Source organism: Mandrillus leucophaeus, unplaced genomic scaffold, assembly GCF_000951045.1.
Source record: "Mandrillus leucophaeus isolate KB7577 unplaced genomic scaffold, Mleu.le_1.0 Scaffold674, whole genome shotgun sequence".
Classification (NCBI taxonomy): Eukaryota; Metazoa; Chordata; class Mammalia; order Primates; family Cercopithecidae; genus Mandrillus; species Mandrillus leucophaeus.
This window is the reverse complement of record NW_012107297.1, coordinates 1,420,930-1,432,575: the sequence shown is the minus strand read 5'-3', so window position 1 is coordinate 1,432,575 and position 11,646 is coordinate 1,420,930. Positions and strand designations below refer to the sequence as shown.

Genomic DNA, 11,646 nt, shown 5'->3' with positions numbered 1-11,646 from the left:
TACAACTGATGTAAATGACGAGTTGATGGGTGCTGACGAGTTGATGGGTGCAGCACACCAACATGGCACATGTATACATATGTAACAAACCTACACATTGTGCACATGTACCCTAGAACTTAAAGTATAATTAAAAAAAAATTTTTTTTTAAATAAAACATAAAAAAAAGCACAAATCTAATGGCCTTAAAGAGGAGGTAGAACATGATAGGGATAGAAAGTTTATTCAAAGGGATAATATCAGAGAACTTCCCAAACCTACAGAAAGATACCAACATTCAAGCATAAGAAGGTTATAGAACACCAAGTAGATTTAAGCCTAAGAAGCCTACTTCAAGGCATTTAATAATCAAATTCCCAAAGGTCATGGATCCTAAAAGCAGCAACAGATAAGAAACAACATACAATGGAGCACCATTACATCTGGCAGGAGACTTTTCAGTGGAAACTTTATAGGCCAGGAGAGAGTGGCATGACATATTGAAACTGCTGGAAAAAAAAAACACACACACACACATACACATACATATAAAAACTTTTACCCCAGAATAGTAGATCCAGCGAAAATATTCTTTAAGCATGAAGGAGAAATAAAAACCTTTCCAGACAAACAAAAGCTGAGGGATTCCATTAACACAAGATCTGTCCTACAAGAAATGCAAAAGGAAGTTCTTCAGTGTCAAAAAAAGGATGTTAATGAGCAAGAAGAAATCATCTAAAGGTCCAAAACTCACTGGTAATACTAAGCACACAGAAACAATAGCATAACACTGTAGTGGTCATGTGTAAACTTCTCTTGACTTAAGTAGAAAGGCTAAATGATGAACCAATAAAAAATAATAATTACAACAACTTTTCAAGACAGAGACAGTATAATAAAACATAAATAGAAACAAGAAAAAGTTAGTCAGTTGGGGGACAAAGTTAAAGTGTTGAGTTTTTGTTAGTTTTCTTTTGGCATTTTGTGCAATCAGTGTTAAGTTGTCATCAGTTTAAAATAATGGGTTATAAGATAGTATTGGCAAGCCTTATGGCAACCTCAAATCAAAAAAATATACAATGGATACACAAGAAATAAAAAGCAAGAAATTAAAACATATTACCAGAGAAAATCACCTTCAGTAAAAGGAAGACAGGAAGGAAAGAGGGAAGAGAAGACCACAAAACAAGAAAACACAACAAAATGGCAGGAGTAAGTCCCTGCTTAATAATAACAGTAAATGTAAATAACTAAACTCTCCAGTAAAGACAAAGTAGCTAAATGTATGTAAAAACAAGACCCACTAATTTGCTGCCTACAAGAAACACACTTCATCTAAAACGATACACATAGACTAAAAATAAAGGGATGGAAAAAGATATTCGATGCAAATGGAAACCAAAAAGGGGAAGGAATAGCTATACTTATATCAGACAAAATAGATTTCAAGACAAAAACTATAAGAAGAGACAAAGAAGATAATTATATAATGATAAAGGGGTCAATTCAGCAAGAATATATAGTGATTACAAATATACATGCACCCAACACTGAAGCACCCAGATATATAAAGCAAGTATTATTGGAGATAGAAGCCAATACAGTAATAGCTGGAGACTTCAACACCCCATTTTCAGCATTGGACAGATGTCCCAGACAGAAAATCAACAAAGAAACATTGCACTTAATCTGCATGGTAGCAAAAATGGACTTAATAGATATTTACAGAACATTTCATCCAATGGCTTCAGAATACACATTTTTATCCTTAGCACGTGGATCATTTTCAAGTATAGACCATATGTTAGGTCACAAAACAAGTCTTAAAACATTTTTTTAAAAATCTTGAAATAATATCAAACATCTTCTCTAAACATAATGGAATAAAATTAGAAATCAATGACAAGAGGAATTTTGGAAACTATACAAACACATAGAAATTAAACAATATGCTACTAAATGACCAGTGGGTCAATGAAGAAATTAAGGTGGAAATTTTAAAACTCTCTTGAAACAAATGATAATGGATACAACATACCAAAACATATAGGATACAGCAAAAACAGTACTAATAGGAAAATTTGTAGCTCCAAGTGCCTACATAAAAAACTAGAAAAACTTCAAATAAATAACCTAATGATGCATCTTAAAGAACTAGAGAAGCAAGAGCAAACCAAACCCAAAAGTAGTAGAACAAAAGAGGTAATAAAGATCCGAGCACAAATAAATGAATTTGAAATGAAGCAAACATTACACAAGACCAATGAAACAAAAAGTTGGTTTGAAATCAAGCAAACATTACACAAGACCAATGAAACAAAAAGTTGGTTTTTTGAAAAGATAAACAAAACTCAGAAACCTTTAGTTAGACTAACCAAGAAAAAAAGAGAAGACCCAAATAAATAAAATCAGAGATGGAAAAGGAGATATTACAGCTGTTACTGCAGGAATTCAGAAGATCGTAAGTGGCTACTATGAGCAGCTACATGCCAATAAATTGGAAAATCTAGAATAAATGGATAAATTCTAGACACATACAACCTGCCAAGATTGAGTCATGAGGAAATTCAAAACCTAAACAGACCAATAACAAGTAATGTGATTGAAGCCATAATAAAAAGTCTCCCAGTAAAGAAAAGCCTGAGACATCATGGCTTCACTGCTGAATTCTACCAAACATTTAAACAACTAATACCAATCCTATTCAAACTGTTCGGAAAGATAAAGGAGGAGGGAATACTTCCAAACTCATTCTATGAGGCCAGCATTACCCTGATACCAAAACCAGAGAAAGACACATTAAAAAAAAAAAAAATACTGACCAGCCTGGCCACCATGGTGAAACCTCATCTCTACTAAAAATACAAAAAATTAACCAGGCATGGTGGCAGGCACCTGTAATCCCAGATACTCAGCAGGCTGAGGCAGAAGAATCTCTTGAACCCAGGAGGCGGAGGTTGCAGTGAGCCAAGAAAGCGCCACTGCACTCCAGCCTGGGCAACAAAAGCGAAACTCCGTCTCAAAAAAATCAATAAAATAAATAAATAAATATAATAATAATAATAATACAGGCCAATATATCTGATAAATATTGATGCAAAAATCCTCAACAAAATACTAGCAAAACAAATTCAACAGTACATTAAGAAGATCATTCATCGGCCAGGCACAGTGACTCGTGCCTGTAATCCCAGCACTCAGGGAGGCCAAGGTGGGCAGATCACCTGAGGTTGGGAGTTCGAGACCAGCCTGATCAACATGGAGAAAACCCGTGTCTACTAAAAATACAAAATTAGCCGGGCGTGGTGGCGCATGCCTGTAATCCCAGCTACTCAGGAGGCTGAGGCAGGAGAATCACTTGAACCCGGGAGGTGGAGGTTGCAGTGAGCCAAGATCGTGTCATTGCAACAAGAGTGAAACTCCATCTCAAGAAAAAAAAAAAAAAAAATCATTCATTATGGCCAAGTGGGATTTATCCCAGGGATGCAAGCATGTTTCAACACACACAAATCAATGTGATACATCACATTAACAGAATGAAGGACTAAAACCATATGATCATTTCAATTGACGCTGAAAAAGCATTTGATATAGTTCAACATCCCTCATAATAAAAACCCTCAAAAAACTAGGTGTAGAAGAACCACACCTGAACATATTAAAAGCTATATATGACAGACACATAGTTAGTATTGTACTAAATGGGGAAAAACTGAAAGCCTTTCCTCTTATATCTGGAACATGACAACTTTTACTACCATTATTCAACTGATTACTGGAAGTCTTAGCTAGACCAATCAAACAAGAGAAGGAAATAAAGCGGATCCAAACTGGAAGGGAGGAAGTTGAATTATCCTTGTTTGCAGATGATATGATCTTATATTGGAAAAACCTAAAGACTCTACCAAAAAATGATTAGAACTGATAAGCAAATTCAGTAAAGTTTCAGGACCTGAAGTCAACATACAAAGTTGGTAGCATTTCTATATGCCAACAGTGAACAATCTGAAAAAGAAATAAAAAAGGAATCCCATTTACAATAGCCACCAATAAAAGTAAATACCTCGGAACTAACCAAAAGAAGTAAAAGATCTCTACAATAAAAACTATAAAACACCAATGAAAGAAATTGAAGAGGCACATAAAAATTGAAAGATATTCCATGTTCATGGATTGGAGGAATCAATATTGTTAAAATGTCCATAGTACTGAAAGTATTCTAGAGATTCAATACAATCCCTATCAAAATACCAATGACATTCTTCACAGAAATAGAAAAAAACTATCTTAAAATTTATATGGAACCACAAAAGACCCAGAATAGCCAAATCTATCCTGAGCGAAAAGAACAAAACTAGAGGAATCACATTACCTGACTTCAAATTAAACTAGAAAGCTATAGCAACCAAAACACTATGCTACTGGCATAAAAATGGACGCATAGACCAATGGAACAGAATAGAGAACCTAGAAATAAACCCACACACCTACAGTTAACCCGTTTTCGACAAAGATGCCAAGAACATACACTGGGAAAAAGACAGTCTCTTCAATAAATGGTTCTAGGATAACAAGATATCCATATGCAGAAGAATTAAACTTGACTCCATCTCTTGCCTTTTATTTGAATTAAATATAAGACCTCAAACTGTGAAACACCTACAAGAAAACACTGAGGAAACTTTCCAGGACACTGGTCTGGGCAAAATTTTCTTGAGTAGTAATATCCCACAAGCACAGGCAACCAAAGCAAAAATAGACAAATGGGATCACATCAAGTTAAAAAGCTTCTGTACAACAAAGGAAACAATCAACAAAGAGACAACCCACAGAATGACAGAAAACATTTGCAAACTACCCATCTGACAAGGGATTAATAATCAGAATATATAAGGAGTTCAAACATCTCCACAGGGAAAAATCTAATAATCTGACTAAAAAATGGGCAAAAGATCTGAATAAACATTTTTCAAAAGAAGTCATTCAAATAGAAAACAGGCATATCAAAAGGTACTTAACAACACTGACCATCAGAGAAATGCAAATCAAAACTACAATGAGATATCATCTTATCCTAGTTAAAACGGCTGTTATCTAAAAGTCAGGCAATAACAAAAGCTGGTGAGGATGTGGAGAAAAGGGAACCCTCGTACACTGTTGCTGGGAATGTAAATCAGCACAACCATTATGAAGAACAGTTTGGAGGTTCCTCAAAAAACTAAAACTAGAGCTACCATATGATCCAGCAATCCCAATGCTGAGTATATACCCAAAAGAAAGGAAATCGGTGTATCAGAGAGATATCTGCACTCTTATGTTTGTTGCAGCAGTGTTCACAATAGCCAAGATTTGGAAGCAACCTACATATCCATCAACAGATGAATGGATAAAGAAAATATGGTACATATATACAATGGAGTACTATTCAGCCATTAAAAAGAACGAGATTCTATCATTTGCAAGAACATGGATGGAACTGGAGGCCCTTAGGTTAAGTGAAATAAGCCAGGCACAGAAGGACAAAACTTGCATATTCTTACTTATTTGTGGGATCTGAAAATCAAAACAATTGGACTCATGGACACAGAGAGTAGAAAGATGGTTACCAGAGGCTAGGAAGGATAGTGGGGGCCTGGGGGAGAGGTGGGGATGGCTAATTGATACAAAAAAAAAAAAAAAATAGAAAGAATGAATAAGACCTAGTATTTGGTAGCACAAAAGGGGGGCTATAGTCAGTAATACTTTAACTGTACATTTAAAAATACCTAAAAGAGTTTATTATATGCCTGTACCAAAATATCTCATGTGCCCCATAGATATATATACCTACTATGTACCCACAAAAATTATAAACTAAAAAGTTTTTAAAGATATCACTTTACACCTACCAGCATAATGAAATTTAGAAAAATTATAAAGTAAGATAATACCAAATATTGATAAGGACATAGGAAGACAAGAACCCTTATGTATTACTTGTGTGAGGGTACACTGAAGCAACTATTTTGAAGAACAATCAGGTGGTAATTTTTAAAACTACATATATATATGCTCTGTCATCCATCAATTCCACTTCTGGGTAAATATTTCAGGAAAACCCTGGCACAGTGGTATATGCAAAAGATGTTCATAAGGTTGTTCATTGTACCACTATTTGTAGTAAGAGAGTTATAAGCAACCTAAGTATTCATCAGTAATGGAAGAGATGTGCGAAATGTGTTTAGAGCATATACTGTAGGATACTAAGCATTAGTTAAAAGTCAATAACTAGGCCGGGCGCGGTGGCTCACGCCTGTAATCCCAACACTTTGGGAGGCTGAGGCGGGCAGATCATGAGGTCAGGAGATCGGGACCATCCTGGCTAACACAGTGAAACCCCGTCTCTACTGAAAATACAAAAAATTAGCCGGGCGTGGTGGCGGGCGCCTGTAGTCCCAGCTACTCAGGAAGCTGAGGCAGGAGAATGGCGTAAACCCTGGAGGCAGAGCTTGCAGTGAGTGGAGATCGCCGCTGCACTCCAGCCTGGGCAACAGAGCGAGACTCCATCTCAAAAAAAAAAAAAAAATACAGCAAGAAGGAAAACTCTTAAATATATTTTACAAAGATAAATACATATATCCAGGAAAATATATCCAAGATAAGAGTAGATATTTATATGAAAATAGGAAATGGGAATAGGAATTAAGGATGAAAGAAAACAAATAAGAGGGCAAGAAGAACTTTGAAGAGATTAAAAATTATACTGTATTAGGACCTGAGTTGCATTGTAAACAGAAGTCTCTGCTCCTAAGTTATACATATGTACACATGATAAAGAACCCAAGAATGAGGTTCAATCTTTCAGTCTAAAGAATCATTGATACATAATTTTAAAAATTAAAACCAATCTGAATTATTGTTAGAGTTTATTGCATTATGGGAAGTGATGGGAGTAGGGTGGCTTTATAGATACATGCATATTAACATTTTCTTATTAAAAAAGAAGACATGTATTTGGTTGATTACAGGTGTTGATAGACAAAAGTGAGTTTTAAAATGTGAATTAAAAGTTTTAGGGTAATAGCCAGGTGCAGTGGTCCCAGCTACTTGGGAGGCTGAGGCAGGAGGATCACTTGAGCCCCAGAGTTCAACAACAGTTTGAGCACGGTCGTGTCACTGCACTTCAGCCTGGGGTGATAGGGTAAAACTCTGTCTCTAAACAGAAAAAAAAAAAAAAAAAGTTTTAAGGTAACCATTAGAGATCTAGACATGAGATTTCTTTCTTTAAATGATTAGTGAAAAGATTGGAATTGAAAGAAAACAGTGCTCACAAGAAGAAAAGGCATAGGTAAATAGAAAACACACTAATAGTAGAAATAAGGTGAAATATATCAATAATCACCATGTGAGTTAAATTCTTCTATGAAAAAAGACTCATTAAGACTCATATTAGGAAAAATATGCAGTACTATACTGTTTTTAAGATATCCTAAAATAAATATATCAAACAAAACAGAGGCCCAAGTCAAAACCAGAATTATTTATCTACCTGGGATATTTTACAATGATTAAAATACATAATCTACCAAGATAAAAGTCATAAACCTAATAACAGAGAACCAAACCAAGTTCATAGTAAAAAAAATGCCAGAAATGCAAGGAGATACTGACAAATCTACAATAGTGGGGATAGACTTTAATATACCCATTTCCAAAGTTAACAAACTAAGTAGACAGAAAATTATTTTAGGGAGAATCTGAATAACATAATTGTGCCTTTTATTAAGTAGTTGTTGTTATTATTATTTTTAGAGACAGGGTCTCTCACTCTGCTGCCCAGGCTGGAGAGCAGTGGTGTGATCATAGCTCACTGCAGGCTCAAGGGATCCTGCTGCCTCAGCCCCCAGTAGCTAGGACTACAGGCACATGCCATCACACCCAGCTAATTTTTAAATTTTTTATAGAGATAGGGTCTCGCTCTGTCATCCAGGTCAGAGAGCAGTGGCGTGATCATAGCTCACTGCAGCCTCAAGGGATCCTCCTGTCTCAGCCCCCAGTAGCTAGGACTACAGGCACATGCCATCACACCCAGCTAGTTTTTAATTTTTTATAGAGAGAGGGTGTTGCTCTGTCATCAAGGCCAGAGGGCAGTGGCGTGATCATAGCTCACTGCAGCCTCAAACTCCTGGCCTCAAAACAATTCTCCAGCCTTGGCCTCCCAAAATAACTGCCACTGTGCCTGGCCAGTTATTAATATTTTTAACTTGGAAATTCATCTTTCTTTATTCTGCTTTGGAATGCTGGAGCTGAGGCTCTCAAAACCACATTTCTGCTTTGACCACTGGTTTCCTGTTAGACTCTGACAATATGGGTGGTGCTAAAGGGAGACTGCAAAGCTGGAAGAGGAAAAAGGGGCTTATCTCTTCCTATCTGCTTCCCATGGGTTTCCTGACTGCTTGTGATTCCTGTGAATGCCACTGGAATAATGTGATTTTTGGTTTGTTTTGTTTTTGCTGTAGTCTAGCAAGTCTTTCCTCAGCAGTAGCTGAATCTAGTTTGCAGTTTTTCCAACTTTTATAAACTTGCTTCATTGTGACTCCTCTATAGGTACCAGCACCAGCTGGCCAGTATCCTCTTCTCAGCTACACAAAGCCCATCACAGCTCAGAGACACCAAGAGCCAAGCAGCACCTCTTACCCAGAGGTCTCAATTTCAGGTGTCAGGAGCACCTCTTCCAACCTTCTAAAGTTGCATAATTTCAACCTCATTCTACAAAGAAAACTCCAGGCTCAGGTGGTCTCATGGTGAATTCTTCCAAACTTTAAGAAGAAAATAATAATAGTATATAAACTTTCCTAGGAAATGGAAAAAAATGAACACTTCCAAACACATTTTATCAGGCAAGCATAACCTTGATTATAAATCCTAACAAGAATACTGTAACAAAAGAAATCAATACACCAACACATCTCCCAAACATAGATGCAAAAATCCTTGACAAAGAATCCGCAAATTCAATTCGTGATATTCATCGTGACCAAGTGAGGCTTTCAGAATAAACTCTCAGAAGTGTATTTCCAGTATGAGGCTAGAATTTCTGGAACAAGGGGTGTCACTCACCTGTCCGGTCAACATCCTTTTTCATGGGCAGTACAGTATAATCCAGTTGCTCATCTGAGTCCTCAAGCATCCTTGGCTTGGACTGCAGCGTGAATTGGGGCTCTTTGTGGGGACTTCCCCCGCCTCCATTCCAGTCCACTGACTCGTCAGAGAGCTGAACTTGCTGTAGGTATGGGATCCGGATAATCCTGTTTTCATCCAGGCTTAACTTCTTCAGTCTTCAATTAAGGAAAGTGAATATAGAATCATATCAATAATGATACCTCAGGATTGTTTACCAAGCCACTTTAGGGAAAAAACATGGAATCAGGCTCGGATACTTATTCCTCTTGTGTGGCGTTGAGCCAGTGACTTCCTGTCTCTGGGATTCAATATCCCTGTCTCTAAAATGGGGATAGTAGTTATTAACCTTTCAGGGCTCTTGTGAAGATTAAATGAGGCAATATGTAAATGGCCTGGCACAAATTAGTATTCAGTAAATGGTAGTTGAATCCAAAGTAAATTTTACAGGGAAGTAAAGCTTAACAATGTAAATGCCACTATTTTATTTACTTCAGTTAGAACTCAGGAATTAAATTTGTCTTTCTTATTCTCATTATTTTAAAAAATTTTCCTGTCTCTACTGTCAGGGTCTGGATCCTATCCTGGGTAAAATCTCCTCCTGTTTTCCTTTCTCTTTGCTGCTTCTAATTCAGTCATGTGATCAGAAATGTCCTCACTGATGGCCATTTTTATGGAGGAGCCAAAGCTCAGAGGGGAGAAATGACTTACCCATGGCCACAGAGTAGAGATAAATTGTGGAGCTAGGGTTTAAGCCCAAGCCTTTTGGCTTCTAGAACAGCACCGAGTGTGAGCAAGCCTGGGGATTAGAGGAGCCCAAGCAGAGAAAGGCTTATGGCTTTACCTCCTGAGCCCAGCCAGGCTGGCAAAGCAACTGGGGTTGGAGAGTCTGTTGTCATCCAGCATCAGTGTCTCCAGCGCTGGGAACCTCAAGATGTACCTCTTGCTTGTCAGCGATGTTACAGATGCCTCCCTGTGAGTTCAAAGATCTTGGGTAATGAGCAAGGTCGAGGGACAAACTCCACCATTCCCAGGAAGCCATGGAGGACAGGGAATCAATTAGGAGGCCTAACCAGCTTAGGAACTGTTCTAGTGCCCAAAAGAGGTCCCCACAGGGATGCACAGAAAGTATAATTCCTTCCCCACCTTCTCCTTTCCCAAACACTATTATACATACCATATCTCTTCTGTATGGAGAAAGGTTACATACATCATTGAGACCAGGTTAGGGCAGGGTGGGGGATTGTATAGGTAGTGCTTATCGAAAATGCCAGAGTGAAAGAGGTATGACCAAGCTGGAGGGTGCATTCTGCTGGAGATCACTGCACAATTTTGACTCAGGAAGACTCCTTGTTATGCTGTGTCACCTAGTAAGACTGGTAACTATGGGAGCACCAGGAGACAATGCCCTTGTTAAAGACCATAGCTTTGCCAACTAGTAGGGTAAAGTAGGGTGGATTGAGGGCACCATCCCTGGCTGCAGTGAGGTTCTCTTCTCAAGTGGCTTCATAAAATGAACACACGAATAAGGACTGGAGAAGTTTCTTCTTAAACTCAAACTCTCTGAAGATTCCCAGAAATACCTAAGAGTGAGATTTAGGGGGCTGATGCCCTGAATTACAGGGGTGGGCAGGAAGTGGTGGCATTTTAAGTACTGCCATTAATGTGACCTCATTTGTGTCCTCCAGGTAGATGAGACCTAGGTAACTCTCTTCCACACAGGCAGATGATGCAAATAACATTTTCATTCTTCCCTCCATACTGTATGCCACCAATACACCAAAATAGTACACATAGGCACAAATGCATACAGTATACACATATATAAGCCACAAACACACACACACAACTAGAGGAAGGGAAACAAACATTTCTTTAGCACCTACTGCATTTCTGGCATTGTGCGATGTGTTTTGTATGTGTTATCCAAGGATAGGTATTATATACCTCCTTTACAGATTAAGAAAATGAAGCTCAGAACAACTTGCCTGGTCTCATAGCTAGAAAGTGGGACAACTCAAACTAGAACCTGGGTCTGCCTGACTCCAAATCCCATGCCCTTTCCACTGCCAATCACACCTCTCACATTCACATCTACCAGCCCCATGCGGATTAAAGGATGGGGAAGTGGAAGGGGGAGCTGATGTCTGAGCTAGAGAGAGCTTAACGAAGGTTGGCAGTGAGTTCAAAAGCTAGGACAGTAATGTCTACCTGAAGTCTGGGATATTTCACAGGTGAATTTAGAAAGGGTATATTCTAAATGAATGTATTACTAATTAATTCATTCATTCACACTCATGAATTTCTTTAACATATATTTATGTGGCCAGGTACTAAGAATATAAATAAAAGAACACATCCCTCCCCTCTAGGTGCTTACAGTCTGTGGAGTAGGTGGACACACAGCCTGCAGTGAGACAAACACTATAAAAGAAGTATGTGGGGAAGGCACCTATTCAGGAAAAGCAATGTTAAAGCAAAACCATGAGGAATGGAAAGTGAATTGT

At 37.9% G+C, this 11,646-nt stretch overlaps 1 protein-coding gene across 1 annotated transcript in view; it reads right to left on the bottom strand.

Moving 5' to 3' along the window:
- Positions 1-9,079: 9,079 nt before the first annotated feature.
- LOC105555230 (X-ray radiation resistance-associated protein 1-like) overlaps positions 9,080-11,646 on the bottom strand; it is a gene marked incomplete at its 3' end in the record, with an annotated part of 45,603 nt that continues 43,036 nt past the window's right edge. The window contains exons 7-8 of the mRNA XM_012002048.1: positions 9,984-10,112; positions 9,080-9,297 (exon numbers count right to left, since the gene is read on the bottom strand). Coding sequence (XP_011857438.1) covers positions 9,080-9,297; positions 9,984-10,045 — 280 coding nt within the window. The remainder of the gene's footprint in view (positions 9,298-9,983; positions 10,113-11,646) is intronic.